Source organism: Hevea brasiliensis, chromosome 13 (genome assembly GCF_030052815.1).
Source record: "Hevea brasiliensis isolate MT/VB/25A 57/8 chromosome 13, ASM3005281v1, whole genome shotgun sequence".
In the NCBI taxonomy this organism is placed as follows: Eukaryota; Viridiplantae; Streptophyta; class Magnoliopsida; order Malpighiales; family Euphorbiaceae; genus Hevea; species Hevea brasiliensis.
In genome coordinates this window covers 11,502,603-11,523,985 of record NC_079505.1, presented here as the reverse complement: position 1 = coordinate 11,523,985, position 21,383 = coordinate 11,502,603, and the positions used below count along the sequence as shown (strand labels likewise).

Below are 21,383 nucleotides of genomic sequence, written 5' to 3'. Positions count from 1 at the left end.
TCAATGGCAAAATTTCTCTTTAGTCCTTCAAAAACACCATTTTTCCTACAAAACAAAGTAAAAATTACAAATTAATCCAAAATCGACAATTATGAAAAACTAACTAATTAACTAATGAAATTAGCTAATAATGACTAATAATCAAATAAAATGGCTATGAAATTGGACCTAAATGACTATGCAAAATGTATGCATCATTAGCTCAAATTGTGATATTTTTATATTATAATTTTTCATGGTCTCCTTTTATTTATTTTTCAATCTTATTCAAGAGCAAATTTTAACCAATAGTTTTTTTTTTTTTTTTTTTTGACTTGTGGAGGACTATCAAGACTTGAAAATTTGCAGATTCTTGAGTTATTCACTTGTGAAAAATTAGGGTAATTTGCAAAAAGAACTTTTTAAGAAAATTACAAGAAAAAAGTATCATGTTCACTTGTGCCAATTTTCAAAATTAAGAATTGAAAATTTTTCATTTTCTCAAAATTTAATTAAACCTTCTAAGAGAAAACTTTTAAGTTTTCCATCATAATAAAATTACTCTTTTTCAACCGTTAAAAATAATGACCTTCTTTTTTTTTTTTATATATAAACAAAGCTATGCTATAACTTTTCTGTGATTAAAATTGAATAATTATTTAAGAAAATATTTATTTTACAATAATAAAAATTTAATATTATAAAATAAATAAATAATATATATTAAAAAATTTAAAAGTATAATATATATATGCACACTTTTTTAAAAAAAAAAAAAGAAAATTACATGTAAAGTCACTAACTAGATCTGCTTTGGTGCACAATTGAAGGACTATTAAAACTTAGCAATTTGAAATTTCTTGATTTAAGTTTTAATGACATCGGCAATAGTACCCTATCATCCATTGGTGATCTTTCATCTTTAAAAGAATTACATTTGGATGATTGTGGATTGAGAGGTACAGTCGATATTCAAAGTGAGTTTCACTTTCTCTTTTTCTTTCTATTTATTTATTTATAAAATATTACTTCTAGTTCTCTTACGAACTCAATAACATTCCACAATTATTAGATGAACATGCTAATTATATAGGATTTGTTTTACTTCTTCTTATATCTAGAATGGGATGCTTTGGGCAGCTTAAAGGTACTGAGCCTACGAAGAAATCGAATTACCAAAGTTGTGGACTCAAGAGGTATGCCAGTTAAAACAAAGTTTGATACATGCATTAATAGTTGGGTGGTCCTGGTTGTTGGTTTTTATTGTATTTTCAATATAGATTCCAATTCCATAAATTAAATATTACATTTTTTCTCTATTATATCACAAAACATAATTGTATTCACTATTGAAGCAATTTGTTACAAGTAAGTGTGTGTGTATATAGACTAGCCTTAAGCCCCGTAGGCTAATATGAACAATAAAATACAACCCTCCTTTGCTAAGATGTCCAAAGATCACATTGGCTTGCCAATTGGTATAATGGCATTGAGCATGATCGAAGATATAAAAACACATGTCTGAATACTATATTTTGTTCATTCACTTGCAGATGTCAAAATCATTAGGAATTTGAGCTCTCTTTTCCTTGATGACAATAATTGGGATGGAAGAAGCAGCATTCAGCTAGAATTATTAGGGGCATACCCATTTCTCAAGATCCTTTCTCTAATGCATAACAGCTTCAAAGGAGGAATATTTGCTCAAGGTAGGTCTTTGAGATATGCCCAAAACTCCTTCAAGTTATTCTCATTAGTCATTATTTGCATATATGCCGCAATACTTGTGATTAATTTGCCTAGTTTCATTGGAGCTCTGCCCTTTTTTTTTTTTTTTTTCATTAAGTAGAGATGGGTAATTTTTCAAGCGTGGAAGAGTTGTCCCTGGATGGTTCCTCATTGGATGAAGAGTCTTTTAAGAGCCTTAGAGCATTGCCCTCTCTTAAATTTTTATCTATGCAAGACCTCAATGCTGACTTACCTAGTCAAGGTAATTCGATAAGATTTAAACAAAAAAAAAAAAAAAGCTCATTTATAGCCTTCAAAAAACTTCATTTGAGCTATACAATATACATGTCAAGATTTATCTGTTAAGCTCTTTTATTTATTTATTTATTTATTTAATGACTATATTTGATGAATAATATTTTCATAATATTAAGGTTTATCTGTGATTTCCATTTTTAAATAATCTCACCTTTATCATTATATTAAAATATCAATTTTCATTCTTTAATTGTGTTATTAAACACATAATTGAATTATTATTTTTTTAATAAAAACAGCAATATTATTTTTTAATAGGCTTGCCGAATTTCAAAAATTTGGAGCATTTGGATTTGAGATCGTCTACTCTCGACAACAACTTCTTAAAAGACATCGAAAAGATGCCCTCTCTTAAGATTTTATTATTGTCCTCTTGTCAACTAAACGGCACCATACCTGCAGCCAAAGGTAAGGTTCTTTTAACCCTCTTTTTTGTCACACTCATGGTTTATTACAAAAAGGAATTTTATGAATTTTTTTTATACTCACTTGAATATTTGACAAAATGATATCAATTTTAGTAGTATGCAATAAATAAAATAATTTTTAAAATTTTTATATTATTTGCTGACTTAAGACATTTTAATAAAGTTTAGTATATCATTTTATAAAAAAAATAAATAAATAAAAAATAAACATAGACCCTTACTAGTCTTTCAAAAATTTCAAATTGCTTATTTATACATTTCTAAAAATGAAAATATATTTGAAAGCAAAGCTTAGACTGTCCTTTTTACCATAATTAACCCTCACAAATTGATATTTGATAGAGACATTTTAGATTTGTACTAACACTTTTCACATAAATAATTTTAGGTTTATGCGAGTTAAAATATCTTCAAAAGCTAGATATGAGCAACAATGATCTCAGTGGCACTTTACCTTTATGTCTGGCAAATTTAACATCCCTTCAACTGTTAGATCTATCTTCAAATCACTTCATCGGAAATATCTCCTTATCTCCCCTGGGGACCCTCACATCCATGCACACATTAGATCTTTCAAGCAACCTGTTCCAAATCCCAATCTCTCTTCTGCCATTCTTCAACCTTTCAAAGCTCAAGCACTTGGATTGTCATGAGAATGAAATATATGCAGATATAGATGTGCCTACTCTGACACCAAAATTTCAACTACGGACCCTATATTTGTCAGGTCAAGGAGATGGCGGAGTGTTTCCCAAGTTCTTCTACTATCAGCATAAATTAGAATATGTTGATATGTCAAATATTAAAATGAAGGGAGAGTTTCCACATTGGTTGATCAGGAACAACACAAAATTATACGCACTTTACTTGCACAACTCTTCTCTTTCGGGGCCTCTCCAATTGCCAATTCATTCCCATGTGTATTTTTCATACTTAGACATCTCTGACAACAACTTCAATGGCTCTATTCCAACAGAAATTGGAGTATGTTTTCCAAGTTTAAATTCTCTAAACTTGTCTGGAAATGGTCTCACTGGTGGCATTCCTTCATCATTTGGCAAAATGAGTCAACTGACAGAATTAGACTTGTCCAACAATCGACTATCAGGCATAATACCCCAAGACTTGATTGTTGGATGCAATTCATTAGATCATCTCATTCTTTCAAACAACAATTTGCAAGGCCAGATATTCCCAAAACAGGCTACTTGCAAAGAATTGATTCTATTATTGTTGGATGGCAATCAATTCACTGGAAGTATCCCATATGGCATAATTAATTGCACAGGGTTGGCAGTGTTGGACGTGAGCGATAATCGACTCTTTGGTAGCATCCCTGGTTGGATAAGGAATATAACTTCTCTTCTTATCTTGGATTTGTCAGAGAACAATTTCTTTGGAAACCTGCCATCTAGCTTTGTCCCTCCAATGATCAATGAAGTTTATCTATCAAAAAATTGGCTACAAGGACCATTGACGAATGCATTTTACAGTTGTTCTGATTTAACAATATTGGATCTTAGTCACAACTATTTCACTAAAAGGATCCCAGAATGGATTGGCAATTTTTCAAGATTGACCTATCTTCTTTTGGCTTATAATAATCTTGAAGGTGAAATACCAATTCAGTTGTGCAACTTAATCCAATTGAGTTTGGTTGATCTTTCTAATAATAATCTTTCTGGTCCTGTTCCCCCTTGCATAAGCCTTCGTAGGTATTCTCATGACGAAAGTATTCACATGCGTTCTCCTATAAGTTTTATGAGTCAACCTTTGGAGGTTACAACAAAGAATGCATTGCGTTATTTCCAAGGAAGGATTCTCGGGCTCATGTTAGGACTCGATCTGTCCTGCAACAATTTGACAGGTGAAATTCCTGTTGAAATAGGAAATCTTGACAAAATCCTGCTGTTAAACCTGTCCCATAACAAGTTGACGGGATTGATTCCACAATCATTTTCAAACCTAAAGCAAATTGAGAGCTTGGATCTTTCCTATAACAACTTGAATGGCAAAATCCCTCAACTCACTCAACTATATTTTCTAGCTGTCTTCAGTGTAGCGCACAACAATTTATCTGGTAGGACACCTGAGATGGTTGCACAATTTGCGACATTCGAGAATAGTAGCTATGAGGGAAACCCTTTCCTTTGTGGACCTCCACTGTCTAGAAGTTGCTTTTCTTCATCAATAATGCCAAGATTTTCGGAGGAGGATAAAAAATATCATAAAAAGGATGGTGGCTTTGTGGACATTGATGCTTTCCATGTGAGTTTTCTGATTTCTTATGCCATGGTGTTGTTGACCATAGCAGCCGTTTTGTACATAAATCCATATTGGCGAAGAGCATGGTTCTATATGATAGAGTTGAGCCTCACCAACTTCTACTATTTTCTGGTGGACAATATTCCTTTTGTGTTTAGATGCTATTGAAGCCTGGGTCTTCTATGTACTTTAGAAACCATGGGTCTGCTATGAGTCAGCTGAGTTTGTGTTGTAGTTGTGTAAGCTGGGAAGGTTGCAGAATAATGAGCTGAAGCTGATTGCAGAACATCATTTATTACTTGTTTCTGTCAGTCAGCTAGATGAGCTATAAACATAGCTTGTTGACTTTGCAACTTCCTATGTACTCCTGTGTGCTGTTCATTTCTTGAATGAGAAGTAGTCACTCTGCAAGCCTGCTCAAGATTTATAGTACTGTAAGTTTGAATATTTGTCTAAAAATGAAAATAAGAAAAATTACATTTAGCAATTTTTTTTTTTAAACTCATTCTGCAATATTCAAACTTAAATTCTTAATTATTTGATGATAAAATGAAATTTGATCATGAAAATAAAATAAATGTTTGCTTGTGGAAGTTTTTGAATGGTTGGGTGTATGAGATGAGGCCATACACCCAGCTATAAATAATAATTTGCTTGAAATTAATTCTCATGTCGCAGGAAAATTCTTTGTAGTAAATCAAATTTTGAATAGCTCTGTATTTTCTATAATCTCAAATTTTCGATCTTAGCACAATTTAAATATAAAACATTGTGTTAAAAATTTAAATTTTTATTATTGGAGCGTTGGCGTTTGAGCCCTCAATCTATCATAGCCTGAATATTCCTACAAAGGCTTCCATGGCCTTTTCTTGTCCAGCCTTAATTTCCTCTTCATTCGCCTCAGCACCATCAATAGTGTAACTCTTGCTCCTGCGCTTGAAGATGGATCCTCCATCAGCTTTCAACCTTAATCTGAAAAGAGATCCATCAATGGCAGGATCACCTGCCATCACAGAGTAGTCATATGTCAAATTCTCCTTGTCTATAGCATCAATCTTTAAGTGTAAGTCTGCATCTACAAGCTTAGTCTACATTCAAGCTAATGTGACAATCATCTCCTAGTTTTATACTCTTTTCATATCTGTTTCTTTTTGCAAATATCTGTTTCTTTTTGTAAAATTCGAGGATTGGTTAGCTTAAGCTCTGTTAGCTAGCTAGGGGATATTTTGTATTCTGATGCTCTGCTCTACGCTTTCAATAAAGTTCTCCAGATCCAAGAAAGGTTCGTAATTAGCATGGACTAGGTATTTGATTGACAATCCAGGTTTCCTTCTTCAAATGGAACCTACAATATGTTACAACAAAAAAGGAATTTATTCGATGCAACCATTGTACGTAAAACTCATACACTCTGAACAAGTTACCAAAATTTGAGAATAACCTCGCTTGGGTGGAGATCATGTTGGTTGTGGCCATGGAAGCGACAAAGGAAGTAAGGGATTGGAATTAGAGAGCACCAACGCTTGCATATTACGCTGCACGGCAGATTTGCAAGGAATCCGATGCAGGATTTCTAGCAATATCTCATCTCTCAGAATGTCATTGATACTGGTTCTTTCGCCACCCATGATTACGCACAAACGATCCTGGAGATTATGATATATCCTGGTGAGTATATATATATATACGGTGAAGTCCAAATTCAAGTAGGATTAGAATCCATAATTGAATTAGGATTAGGAAAAAAATAAATTTAAAAAAGGGGAAGCAACTGAATTGAAATAGGAATATAATTGGCCGAATTTATCTTGCACGTTAGATTGCTACAAGTAGAGATTATTATTATTATTATGGGTAATTTATAATTAAGTTCTTGAGATATAGTAAAACCCAAAAATTAATCTTTAATATGTTTTTGCATAACAAGTTGGTCCTTAATGTTTAAATAAGTTTATGCAATTATTTAAATATAAAATAAATAATTACTTGAATATAAAATTTAGATATAAAGATTGTTTTGCTAATGAACTATTTTATTAATAAAACAAAATTTTAGGGACTAAATTATTTTGAATTGAAAAGCAATTAAAGGTAAATTAGACGTCAAGGACTAATTTATTAACTAAATTAACTTTGAGGATCAAATTCTTACTAAAAAACATATCAAAGACTAATATGTGGATTTCAAGAAATTACTAAGCTCAAAACATAATATCAGCCGGAAAGATGAAAGAATTCCCCTGCACAGCACAGTAAATTCTTCCATGAAAACAGTTCCATCATGAATGTGGTAGTCTATGAATAGAAATAAAGGGAAAAATGCATCATGTGAAAAACTATATTTTTTACAACATATTTTAAGTTAAATTTCAAAAAATTGGTACTGATAATAAGAACAATATATCTAAGACATTGAGGAAATCTAACAGTTTTAAGTAAAAAGAATTGAGCTTACAATTAAAGAACTAAAAATAGACGTTGATGAAGATCTCTCTTCCTTTATAGTTGTAGAGTGCATGGTATTGGATTTGAATCTTCTGTGTCCTTGACAGCTCATTGATGGCCGGGAGAAGATAGAGAATTGATGGATAAACTCACATCATCACATTCAGTGGCACTGCAGTCTAGGGATTTCTTGCTTACATTGTATGGCGATGTATTCATCACTCTGAATGCATACAGAAAAATTTAAGATCAGTTACTTGAGTTAGAACCAATTGAAGAACAAACAAATAAGCAAGTTCATCATCTAACTATAATCAATTTACCACCATATTTTTGGCATCTACTTCTTTTCTTGTTCCTTTTTTCCTTTTCTTTTCCCCCTAATAGTTCTCCTAACAAGCTTAGGATAGGCACTATCCCAACCCCACACCTACATTGAACTCAGGCGTTTCCCTTATACAGGGATATATAGTCTTTTGACAAAATTATCTGCTCTTGGTAGATGGAGATCATGAATAGACATTTTCAACACTTACCAGAACAAAAAAATTCTTTAACAATTTATGTAAAACTGAATCCACCACTAGGCATTTGGTAACATTTATTAAGTTTTTTCCAGCTTCTAGGATTCAGTGAAGGATTATGAACTTGATGGGTCAACTTTCAAGTCCAGCATGTATATTCACTATTCAGTGCAAGCATGTTATCTTTTTGATGTGTACAAAGGACTATGAAGGACTATGAAGCACATATCCATCATACAAGATGTAATGTCACCATGCTAGTTAAGAAGAAACTCAGTTCACATACAATTGAAACTACATATTATGCCATGACAGCAGAATTTCATGTCCTATAGCAATCGAAATCCTAAAAGCATAAACTTAACTTTCAATGTCATACATCCACATATTGCAAATAAATTAAAAAGCCCAATCCATAACAATCAAGGATGGTTATATATAAAATTCAAATTATTTCCATCAAATTAGGAGACTACTACATACCTTTCCTTGCGCTTCTCCAGAAACCGAGCCAATGATGCTTTACGAGCCTGAGGTACAGCCCCTGCAAGCCAACCATCATTTTGTTACAATGACGTTATATATGCATACTAGATCAATTCAATAATTATTTTAAAAAGAAAACTTTGTAATTTTAGAAGTAACAGATAAGCTTAGACTTAGAGACACACCAGCTGGAATCGGAATTGCAGAACCAGGTGCTACTGAACTAACTGTCTTTGAGGTTTCAATTTGGTTATTTGCGGATGCTAAAGCTCCTACTGATTTCACTGTTGTCAATTCAATGGCGCTACTAGAGTTCACAGAAATAGGGCTTGGAAGGACTGAGCATGGAGATGCAGTATGGATTTTGCTCCCAACAAAACCATCATCAGCAGAAGGCCTAGGGATTGGTGTCCGCACTAGAACTGGGGAGATTGCCTTATTCTGAGTTACTGAAGACCCATGTCCAGCCAACAGCATAATGGCCTGAGCCTGTACAGAAGAGTAAACCATCAATAAAAAGAGCGCATCAGCTCTAAACAAAAGGTTCAGAAAGCAAAGCACAGAGAAACGATACCTTCTCAGGAGAAATATCCTCATAAACACAAACAGAACCAGCATAGAATATGGTCAATTGAGCAGGAGCCCCAGATGATTTTGAACCATTTCTACAAATGAAAACCAATGTTATTGTTATATCAGCAATTCCAGCCATCTTTAGTATATTGTTACATAAGAAATTAAGAATGCATGTTTATTAGATTAGGAGATACCTAAGATCGGTGGTACCAACAACGGAACTTGGAGTGGGATGAACAGAAACAGGGCTTACAATTGGAACTCCTGCAAGATATTGTGAATTTATAGAATTACCACCTACATTGTTCCCAGTTGAAGCAAAATGGGACTGCAAATTAGGATTGCTCATAGAAACAGTAATTGTTGGATTTTGATGGTTGATGACTGGGAATATCCTCATTTGCTGGGGGCGATGGACTGGATATGCATCAACATGCTGCACAGCATAGGCAGTCATTGCATAATGGTTTGCGCCTTGTCTATCAAGAGCCATATTTTTCTGCAATTAATAAATGGAAAATGATGGGGCCGAAGGGAATTAGTTCAAAAAAGGAAGGAACATGAAAAGCACATTTTGTGCTTTAACAGGTTTGATCCTTTACTTCATAATCACATATTCATCTTCTTCCAGGACAGCATTATGTAACAACCGTCAAATTTAATAACTTATTCATCTTAAAGATGAAGTTCATTTTCTTGGATATGGAAGTAAAATTTGTTGAATAGGGAAATATAAGTTATCTAAATAAATGAGTCACATGGTGGAAATGACTACCTGAATCATGCTAGAATATTGTTTCTGGTTAGAATCTAAAGCATCAGCAGTTGAAATTGGAGTAAAACCAGAGGATGCTATGGGATCATGAATAGTCTTTCTGGGCTTTTCTTCCTCACCAGACTTAAATGACAAAAATTGAGGAATGGCAGAAACCTTCTTCAAGAAAGACCACTGCATTGCTGAACCTCTCATTGGAACTGCAAAACCGAAGGAAAATGGAAATTAGTTGTGTCTATGATTGTAATCTCCAATTAAAACTTAAGATCTGGCAAGACTAATTATAAATAAATAAATAAAAACATAAGCACATACATACATAAATACATTAGTGAATGACCTTGAATCCTTACAATATTTTGACAGATTATTTAAATGTCTCAAAACTAAGAACCAAATAGGAAATTGACATCTGGTAGAGAACATATTATTACAGTACTCTCCTAAACGACTAAACCACATGCCATAAAGAATATTGATGTATTTTACAGTTAATTACATAGAGACAAAGCTGAAGTTTATTTTAAAAACTTGTAAACAATAGACCTATTAAAGTTTGATTAAAATATTTCTCAAGATTCTTCAGTACATTTTTAAAAACTCTGCCTGTCTTAACCCCTTTCCAAGAAGAGTTAAAAAAAATGAAAATCCCTAGTTTTTTTTTTTCTTTGTCCAAATGAGCTATAAAATGGGCACAGCTCTCCCCAAATTAAAACCTCCACCAAAAAAAAAAGAGTTTCAAGCAGCAGAAGAGCTAAAAGTCTTGAGCTTTTACCACCAGAACAGAACAAAATCACTGGTATTTTGTGATGATGTTGCCAAGTCAGTTTAATAACTCAGTTAGATGCAATGAATATATACACATTTTTTTCACAGGATGCAATCAAAAAATGCAAGCTTACATACATCTAATAACTGAGCATCAAATGCAAACTCTATACTACTATCTATTTTTAAAGTAAAGACGAAAAAGAAGACAACTAATGACCTCAGAAACCTTGATTTTTAAATCTCGATGTTGGTGAGTAATTTTTTATCCCATTTAAAAGTTGGTTGCACCTGGCCAAGCACTACCATTAAGAATAAGCACATTTGAAATTCTAAAACAAATATTTTATTTTTAAAAAGTCCTTGTAATAAGAACATAATTTAATCACATTGTACCTTTTAATATACAGTTCCTTTTTAAAAATTTCATTTCTTACATTAGATATTATAGTCAAGTTTTCTTTCTGTGGTGGGGCAAATACTTTATTAGCAATATGCATTGTTGTATCTGTCAAGCACTACCAATCAGAACATCAATATTTCTTTTAAAATGGCAACTCAACATCACCCAATTTTTTTATTACAGAACTAGCTCATGGCATGTTAGCAAAAACATTATCTTATATTTCAACGCAATAGAACTTGAAAGTCAAAAATAGGAACTTTAAATATAAATATATAGACATCACCCAAAAAAATCCAATTAACTAGTATAATATTTTTGAAGGAAAAAAAATTGTTTTGTATAAGAAACCCTCCAATCTATTTGACCAACTAACCCACAGGTGAACATACCCACCCCAATAACATACTCTCTAACCTCATTAATCTGGTATTTACCTCATAATATATAAGACCAGAATTTAATCCCTTGCATCTCTTTCAAAATTCTAGTATTTAAAAAAATTAGGTGGTGCAGGGTGGTGGAAACTAAAGATAATAAGGACAAAGGGAATGAAATAAAATGTAAAGAACAACACATTATTTGGAAATTTAAAAACAATATAAAGGGAAATGGTTAATGAATGCAAAAGCATTTAAAATAATCCTTAATCCCTTACTTAGGATTAACAAAAGCAGATAAGAGATTAATAGACTTAAATATCAAAACTCCATTCATACTTCCTTTTCCTCTCAAATTAAATCTCAGACAAAATTAAGGAGTAAAAAACGGTTAACCTCCATTTTCCATTCCAAACCATTCTGCTATGTTAGGTCACATGCGTAAAGTATCCTAGGCTTGCTTGTTTGCAATGAAGAAATTGTAGCTTGTGCTTAAGATGTGTCTTTATTTGAATTTGAAAAAAAAAAATTATATTCTCATCAAGGTTTCCTGTGCATACTTAACCCACGTTTGGTTGATGAGAAAAATTTTGTAAACAAAAAACATAACCACAAATTAAAATGAAAAAAAATTCCAACTTTTAAAGATTCCATCGGCAAAAAAAATCCCAGAAGTTCAAAAAAGAAACAGAAAACCAAATCCACCTCAAAATGGAACTCAACCCAGGAGTTGAAGTAAACTCATTAGCTGCTAAGAAAAGAACCCAGGTACAGTAAAAGTTAAAAATTGTCTCTTATCTTTTTTTTTTTTTTTGCTTTTCTCGCAGTTTCTCAGCAACCAAAGAAGCCAAAACTCAAAAACAGAATTTTAGACGATAGAATTCGACCAAAAACAAAGCTTCCTAACAAAAGAGAAAAAAAAAATATTACTTCTTCAAAAGATTAATTAGCACTAACATAAAACTCTCAAAGCATCCAGTAAAACAAATAACAAGAAGTAGAAAGAAGAAATGAAATGGAAAAGCGTACCCGAATTCTTATAGCCATCAGTGACCTCCTCTTTCACAGTAACGGGAACGCTTTTCGAACCCAGACCCAGAAAATCTCTCTCCATCATATGACTGAACCCAAACCCACAAAGCTAATAAGCTTACTCAAAAGCCAAAGCCCAGCTTGCCCAAGAGCTGTCCAACAAACCAAGAACGATTGATGATGCTTACTTCTTCAAGCAGAGAAAGTAAACAAGAGTTGAAGCAAGAGAAAGAGAGAGAGAGGGAAATGTAAACCAAGACAAGACAGAGTGGTTTGTTATTTTATTTTATTAGACCACGTTTGCGTTGCTGAAATGAAAATTAGAAAGGAAAGAAAGGGATTGGAAGGATAAGCATGGACCATTTAAATTGCTAAAATTCTCATATATTTTAATTAATATTACACTTTCATCCCTATCATTTTCAAATTTATTTATTCAATATTATAATAGTGAAAACTTTAATATATTATAATATAAGATTTCATATTAGGTATTCAATTTTTGAATCAGATTAAAATTAATTTAGGTTAAATTTAGATTTTATTTATTTTATAAAAATATTTTTTATAAAAATTATTTTTTTAAAAAAAATTATAAAATCATTTTTTTATTATTTAATTATAATATTAAATTAATAATATATGCTCACATTTTAATAAAATTATTAAAATCTAAAAAATAAGAAATTTATTTTTTTTAAAAATTTAATTTTTTTAATCAGAAAAATAATTTATTTTAATTTATTTTTTTAATATTTTAAATATTAAAAAATTCATAAAATATTTTTCATAATATAAACGGAATCTTAAGATCGTCTAAAATTAAATTTGATATTGGCTTGATCAATGATTCAATTAATCAAATTAATCATGAACCGATTAAAAGTCTGGTTTGGAGCCCATCTGAAACCTTTAACTTGAATCAATGATTTGAACTGCTTATTAAAAAAAAAAAATGGTAGCTTTAGTGGATATCAGTGAACCAAATCATTTTCAGACTGGAATCAAAATCAACATCAAAATTGTTTCTGAACAAGTTCACATTAACCGATTAGAAATCGAAATTTATTAGAGCCAGATTGGTATGATTTGATTCTGACTCTTCTCGAGATTTAAATTGCTAATTTTGATCTAAAATCAATTCAAATCAAATTGATTGTGCCCTAATTCTAATAATTAGAATTTAAAAGATTACTGGCTTAAAGTTTAATTACACCTTTATGGTTATTGAAAAAGTTTAATTTAGCCTAGTTTTAATTTTTTATTTAATTTAATCTAAAAATTTTAATTTAAATTTAATTTAGCCAAAAAATCAATAAATTGAGCCTCTTGATTTTTAGATTTAAATCAAGTTAAGAAATTGAACTTCTTATTTTTTATTTAAATCAAAAAATTTAGTTCATAAATTTTAATTTTTAGACTTAATTGAGTTTAAATTAAAATTTTTAAGCTAATTTAGATAAAAAGTTAAAAATAATTAAATTGAACTACTCTAATAAATACAGAGACCAAATTAAACATTTTGACAAATATTATTTTATGACAAATTTAAAAATATTAGCATATATTAAATCAAATTTCTAAAAAAGAGTAATTAATTTTTTGGTTAATTGAATTTCTGCGTTTGGTAACCAAATTATTCAATTTCAATTAGATCTTATACTTTCTAGTGATGATGATTTCAATTACAAATAGTTTATTACTAATACTAATAATTAATCGTAATTAGATTTGAAAAAAAAAAATAATTAATCATAATTATTGATTTAAACATAAAAATATTTGAGAAAGAATTTTCTCTCAATATTTTTATTTTTTTCCTTTTTTTATTTCCTTAAAGCCAAATACAAATTTATGAGATGAGAAATTGATTAAGCTCTGTTTAATATTAAAAATTAAAGATTTAAAAATATTTTTTTAAATATTATTAGAAAATAATTTCAAATTTTTAATTGAGTATTTTTAAATTTAAAATTAATTTTTTAATATTTTTATTAATAAATTTTAAAAATTACTTTTTTAACAGCAATTCAAAACCTGATTAATGAGGTCAGAGAACGGCCGTTGAAGCCTTGCAAGTAATAGAGCACGTGCGTAAGACAATGCCAATACTGGTTGGTACTGGTTGAAGAAGAAATAAAGGTAGACTCAGCGAAATTTTAGTACACGTGGCATGCCTTGAGTTTATACTTTTTTAAAATAATAATTTATAATTTTATTTCTTAATTTAGTATTTAATTATATTTTAAATAAAATAAATTAATAACATTAAATTGATTTTTAATTAAAATTTTTTATTTAATTTAATTTGAATAAATTTTTATTTATTATAATAATAAATTTTTAATTAATTTATGACATAATTAATTAAAATATTTATTTAATTCTTTTTATACATACTACTTCATTAAAATATAATAAAATTACTTTATTCAAAAAAATAATTTAAATTTTATGAAATTTTAATATTTTATCTCATAATTTATATGAATTAATATTTATTTTTTAAATGTTAGAAAATATATTATATTAATGAGAAATAATATTATTTAAAAATATATAAATATAATATTTTTATTATTAATATAATAAAAAATATATTAAATTATTAATAATAAATTGAATTATTTAATTTTAATAATAATAAAAATATATAATATTATTATTAATTAAAAATAATATTTTGTTGTATTATTTTTAAAAATATTGTATCACTAAATTTTATAAAATGTAAATTTTTTATTAAACTAATATATTTTTTATAAAATAACTTTTTCACACAAATGATGACCATTTTATATAAATTTACAATATAAAATAAATATATTTCATAAAAATTAAAATTTTAAATATTATATTTTTTATTATATTCATATTCCATATAAATATATATGATAGACTAACTAGTTGGTTAATGGAAGCTTGAAGCTTGTTTGACATTTGAAGTTAAAAGTTATTTTTGGAAAAAAATATATTTTTTAAGTGCTGAAAATATTATTAAAAGTAATTTAAAATAATTATTGTTATTTTAAATTTTTATAATAAAATATATTAAATTTAAGGTCTTTCGTAAATAATTCAAAATTAATTTTTTTAAATTACAAATTAAATATAGATCCTTCAGCTAATAGGTTATAGATGTTTGATATATTATATATATATCAAAAATAAGTTCTTTTTGTTTTCTGCACTTGGAAATTATATATATATATATATATATATATATATATATATATATATATATATATATATATATCAATCTCTCATTTTGTAGTATGAAAGTTATTTTTTAAAAAAATATTTTTATATTTTCGTAAAAATATTTTCTGTTATTTAATTATAATATTAAATTAATGATATATATCTTTTTAATATATGCATATGTGTTTTTATATTTTAATTAAATTATTAAAATTTAAAAAATAAAATTAATTTTTTTAAACAAAAATCATTTTCGTTAAAAATAACTTAATTTTCTTTTAAACAGAAAAATATTTTCAATTCACTAATTTTTTTGAATATCCCAAATATTAGAAAATATTAAAAATATATTTTCTGTAAAATAAACAAAACGTTAAACTCTATTTGTTTTACAAAAATAATATGTATATGAAAAATATGTTTTATAAAATTTATTTTTTTAAAAAATATTTTTCATAAAAATATTTTTTATTTTCTGATTATGACATTAAATCAATAATATGTATTTATATAATGCATGTATAAGTGTTTGGTAAGAAAAATATTTTTTATTAATCAATTTTTTAAATACCTCAAACACTAAAAAAAATATAAAAATTCTAAGCGAACATCTTAGGTGATTATTGTCCCTCTCTCTCCATGTAACATCTTTCCCCTAAAAGGGTATATATATATATATATATATATATATATATATATATATATATATATATATAGTAATTTTTGTTTAATAAATTATTTTAATAGTTATTAAATAAAGTTAATAAAATAAAAATTACAAACTATTATCATAAATTCATATCTACTAAGTATCTACATCATCTATATTTTAATGTTTTAAAATTGTTAAAAAAATTAATAGCTAAAATTCTTAAAAATTAAAGAATTAGTATAATAGCAAAAGGTTGGAAAAAAAATTAAAAATTTGATAAGAGGGAACATTGGAATTTTCAAAATCACCATTATTATTTTTATTATTTATAAAATATTAAAAATATATTTGTAAAAAATTATTAGCTTTAAAATTTTTATTACATTAAAATAAAGTCAAGTAATAAAATACATAATTTTTTGTGTTACAATGTTTATTCTAATGAATTATAATAATTTTATTAAAAAATTTAAAAAATTAAAACTATTTAAAAAATTTTAATAAATAATAGATTTTAATTTATAAAATCACAATATTCATATTCATATATTAAAAATTATGTTTCATATATTTTATTGATTAAAGTAATATAATTTATTAATTTTATTTTCTTATAATTATTTTGCCCAACTTTAATTAAAAGAAAAATACAGTCATTATAATGAAAAATTAAATTTAATTAACTATTAAAGTAATATATTATAATAATATTATATTATATATAAAAAAAAATAAAAAAAATTAAATGTGAATTTATATAGTTAAGATAAAAATTCGTAATCAATAAATATTCATAAAATCATGTTGATAAAATTAAGTATTTAAACACAAGTAGCATGCAACCTTGCTTTTGTGTTTTTCTATTATTTTATATAAAAATATGCATTTGTGTTGATCCATGTTTATATATATATTATCCTTTTTGAACTTTTTATGGTCCTAAGTGTGTGATAGTGACACAATAAACACAAAAATGGAAAAGCTCCCACCATGAGCAAGTGACAAAAATTTAATATATATTAAAAATGCAAAACCCATATGAAAATTTTAAGAAAAATGAATTGCACAATATTACAAATAATAATAAAATAAATTAAAATAAGTGTGCATGTGAGGAAAAAGCCAAATGCTTTTGTCTAGAGGAATATGACACAAGAGATGGAGAAATGTTGTCCCTATCTTATGCTTTTAATGGGATAAAAAGAAAATCTATTTAGTAAGAATATCTAATATTTTGAGTTGCCTCCAATTAGGATTATTTTTCTATTTATGGTTAGGCATATCTACCAAATAGAGGGAAGATGTCTTAATCAATCATGGAACATAGGGTGAACAAACACATGCTACTTGGCTATCATAAATGGAGCAAATATTTATAATTTACTTCCTGAATTTCACTTTATACTATATTTTAATTTTTAAATTAAAAAAAAAAATCATTATTTAGTCCTAAATTTTATACTATATTACATTTTAATCCCTAAATTTTTAAAAATTAATTATTTAGTCTTTAATTTTACACTATATCACACTTTAATCCATATAATTTTAACATATAAAATAATTTATTCCTTATGTCAATAGGTGAAATTGGTAAATATTAAAATTACAAGGACTACAATATTTTATATATTAAAATTAAATAGATTAAATAATTTATTTCTTAAAATTTAATAGTAATATAGTGTAAAACTCATAGACTAAATAATTAATTTTCAAAAATTTAAAAACTAAAAATGTAAAATCTAAGAACCGAATTATAATTCTCTTTTTTTAATTAAAAAAAAAAAAGTTGATGAGTATAATTGCAAATTGGAATTCTCTAGGGACCATTGTTTATTAATCTTTGAAAGTGGTCCAATAAATGCCACTAGTATTTTATTCTTTCTTTTATGTTTATTTTTATTCTATTAATGATTAATTTCTAATCAAATCATATAATTATATCTTAATTTAATTTGATGGATTCTTAGAAAAGTGAAAAAAACATACTATTTGAAGATAATTGGAAGAGGATGAATTGAGACATTTTAGACATAACTAACATAAATAGATAATGTTTTTTTATTATTACATCCTTTAATTTTTTTTTATTTTTATAATATCTAAGCACATTTGCTCAATTTAATAATTAATAATTAAATAAATTATCTAAATTAGTCTATTATAAAGGGAAAGAAAAAGATCATTAAATGACATATTTCATTATTTTTTATCTATAAATTTAGAAAACTATGGCTATTGATTATAAAAGTAAAAAATTAAGGCTGCAATAATAGGTCAAAATAAAAGGTCATCAATGCCACAAACCTAATTTATATATTAAGCCAAAGATAATGCAATAATATGAAAAGTTGAACACATGTAAATAACAAAATAGCAAATGTTATTATAATGAGAAGCACTTAAATCTATCATGATTTGGGGTAAAGCAAAGGAAAAAGGATGCAATACCATTACACATTTCTACAAATAGAACAAAGTGAAGTTTTGATAGCCTTTTTTTAGTAAATTATTCAAGTTTAAAAATTTTAAGCACTTAAATCTTACTTTCCTTTTAATTTTAAAAAAAAAAAAAAAAAAAAAAACTAAATTTCCTTCTAGAAAAAATTTTCTTGAATTATTTTTAAATTTTAGATATATACTTATATTCTAAGTTGTATAACTTGAATCATATAAAATATTACTCAAATTCTAATTCAAAATTTATCATAATTTACAATAATATAATAAATGACAAATTAGAATTATCATATAAAGAAATAAATAATATTTTAAATTTTATTATATTTTAGATAATCTTAATTGAATTCAAAATATACATAAAATATTATTCCATCCATTTTATTTTTTTTCCTTTTTTTTATTCTTCTTAAATTATGAGCCACTTTCTATTTGGAAATAGTAATTTATTTATTAGTTCACTAATATGCTCCTATTTTATATCTATTGAAAAAATAAAATTCATTAATTTCAAAAATAATTTAATAATAATTAAAAAAAACATTTAAATTAATATAAGAATCTTTAAAATGGATAATGATAAATGCCTTAGCACCAATTTATTGGCTATGATTGATGACAATTATTAGTGAATATGGAAGAAACGTAAATATAACATTGAGCTAATCTTATCATGCAAGACGGCATGAGTGTAAACCTGAAAACTTTCTTGCCTTCAAAAAACTTCTGAAATACCTTTAAAAAAAAGTTTGAAATGTAATAGGAGAGTAAAAGTTCCTATTATGTAGCCCAGGTCCCTAAGACAACTCATTAGACGTCCCTTAGGAAAAAAAAAAAACTAAAGTGAATGAATCCTTCCTTTAAAAAAAAAAAATTAACTCCAAGTGACTGAGTTTTGTAAAAATGATGCAGTAGCAGTACCATTTGAAGATAACTAGAACAGTGTTTTTTTTTTTTTTTTTTTTTGGTAGGGAAATTGAAAGAGTAAAAACTCGAACTTGAGTCTACTAAATAAGTGATAATGCATTTAGCCATTGAATCAAAATAGGCTAATCAATAAAACTAACATGGTTGAGAAGCCAAAAAAACTACTTTAGAAAAGAACCATTATAGATGTTAAAAAAACACATAAAGAAAACTACTTGATTGTTTTGAAGTTCTTATGATCACAACATATTAAATTTAATTTTAAACTAATTTTTAATACTCTATAATTACATATTTAATGAGTTGTACCAGGTAAAACTTCCACATCTTACAAGCTAAAAACTTGACAATTAACATGTAACTTATATTTGCTCCATAATTGTCAAATATGTCAAGATACGCAAAACATACGACGAGCTCAAAAGTAACTAGGACTATAAATGTGTTATCTAACTCTTTGAGGATCAATCAGGTCAGAAAACCAGTGAGAATCAATCAGGTCAGAAAACCCAGGAATTAAAAAGAACTAATACATAATTTGCTTAGCACTTTCTCCGAATTTAGCATGATATTTTAGTTCAGATTGCGTTGTGAATTTCAATTGCTCATAAGATTGTATAATTAGACCCTTATTGGGTTAAAATACTAACTAGTTGTCAAGTGACAACTATATGATTTCACTTGGAGGAGTATTGAGAATACCATATTGAAAGAATACTAAGTAAAAATGACAATATATCAATGGTTAAGTTACAACATTAAATTGTCTATTCATCTTGGTGTGTAAAGTAACTCAATTACTTATATAAACTCGAATTAATTAAAATGAACTAATACATAATTTGCTTAGTACTCTCTCGAATTTAACACAATATGCTCAAAAGTAACTAGGATTATAAATGTTTTATCTAACTCTTTGAAAATCATTCAGGTCAGAAAACCCAGGGAAAAAAAAAAAAGAAAAAAGAACGTCGAACACAAGAAAAATTGAGGTCAAACAATGCTATTATGGTATCACTAATTGCAAAAATTGCAAAGATTATAAGTCAAAGAAAAACTGTTTAAATTCTTCCCATTATCTTATCAACGGAACGCATCAACTTTATGGTTTCAAATGACATGATGCCAAGGAGGTTGAACAAGCGGTTGTTTCAAGCACTATAATCATTAATATAGTCAGCTCCTGGTAGTAATGCTACCATACAATTAATTACATGTGGTATCGCATTCTTTCTTTAAATAAAAGTGATTATTACATACCTCAACTAGAATATCAGCTAGAATTATATAATAACTACTAATTGCCTTGATACTAACATCATTAATGTTTCTTTTAATTTTTACTAAAATTTACTGATTTCAAAAGAAATGTCACAGAACTACTGGAATATTATTGTTGAGCTCCAACTCATGTTGCATGAAGCCATAACATTTGTCGACATGCAAAACTAATGATAGATTTCTTAACAATGTTCAGACAGAGGCCATAGAGCTAGAAGTGAAACCCAAAATATCATAAAAAAATCACTTCGACTCCTGAAGAGAAAACCCCCAAAAGAAGAAATAAAAAATGACTATGATAGCAATAACCTTCTCTAACAGAATGTCCTCATTCACCAGTAAATTATAGTAAAACTAATCATTACAAAATTGATTTGCGCATTATGCTTGATGCTCTTTCTTAGCACATAATGTGATTTTGAACAGAGTGTAAAATCATCCACACAATGCCTTGCTCTTCGTATTGGAAATTAAAGGCAAATTTAGGTACCATTTACTTCAATAAGGTGGCCCATCACATTACGAACAAATGAAACTGAAAAAACATGTTTAATATAATTGTAACTGAACTTAAATAGTTCGTACCAGTAGGAGGGTGATTGGCTGTATTTCATCAAAACTGGAACCCTACACACTCTTCACACAAAATCGTCTCTGCATTACATTATGTTGGGTTCTGTATTACATATTTCTTCAAAAGTGTGCATCTCACACAAAATATTAGGTTGGTTCTAAGCCTTTTAGCTAAAATT

At 27.5% G+C, this 21,383-nt stretch overlaps 2 protein-coding genes across 3 annotated transcripts; one reads left to right on the top strand and one right to left on the bottom strand.

Annotated features, from left to right (window-relative positions):
* Positions 1-1,832: 1,832 nt before the first annotated feature.
* LOC110652124 (cuscuta receptor 1-like) lies at positions 1,833-5,201 on the top strand. The gene is made up of 3 exons (XM_058131794.1): positions 1,833-2,433; positions 2,842-4,137; positions 4,321-5,201. Exons 1-3 carry the CDS (start codon positions 2,367-2,369, stop codon positions 4,884-4,886), a joined length of 1,929 nt encoding a protein of 642 aa, XP_057987777.1. The 5' UTR covers positions 1,833-2,366; the 3' UTR covers positions 4,887-5,201.
* A 1,841-nt stretch (positions 5,202-7,042) lies between these two features.
* LOC110652000 (protein TIFY 6B) lies at positions 7,043-12,395 on the bottom strand. 2 transcript variants are annotated; one of them, XM_021807489.2, is made up of 7 exons: positions 12,105-12,395; positions 9,525-9,724; positions 8,944-9,248; positions 8,748-8,838; positions 8,359-8,662; positions 8,171-8,231; positions 7,043-7,386 (listed from the first exon to the last, which is right to left on the bottom strand). In XM_021807489.2, exons 1-7 carry the CDS (start codon positions 12,190-12,192, stop codon positions 7,272-7,274), a joined length of 1,164 nt encoding a protein of 387 aa, XP_021663181.2. In that variant the 5' UTR covers positions 12,193-12,395; the 3' UTR covers positions 7,043-7,271. The 2 variants fall into 2 exon arrangements, with proteins under 2 accessions (XP_021663181.2, XP_057987775.1); XM_058131792.1 differs by lacking the exon at positions 12,105-12,395 and adding an exon at positions 10,513-12,005.
* Between the last annotated feature and the right edge of the window lie 8,988 nt (positions 12,396-21,383).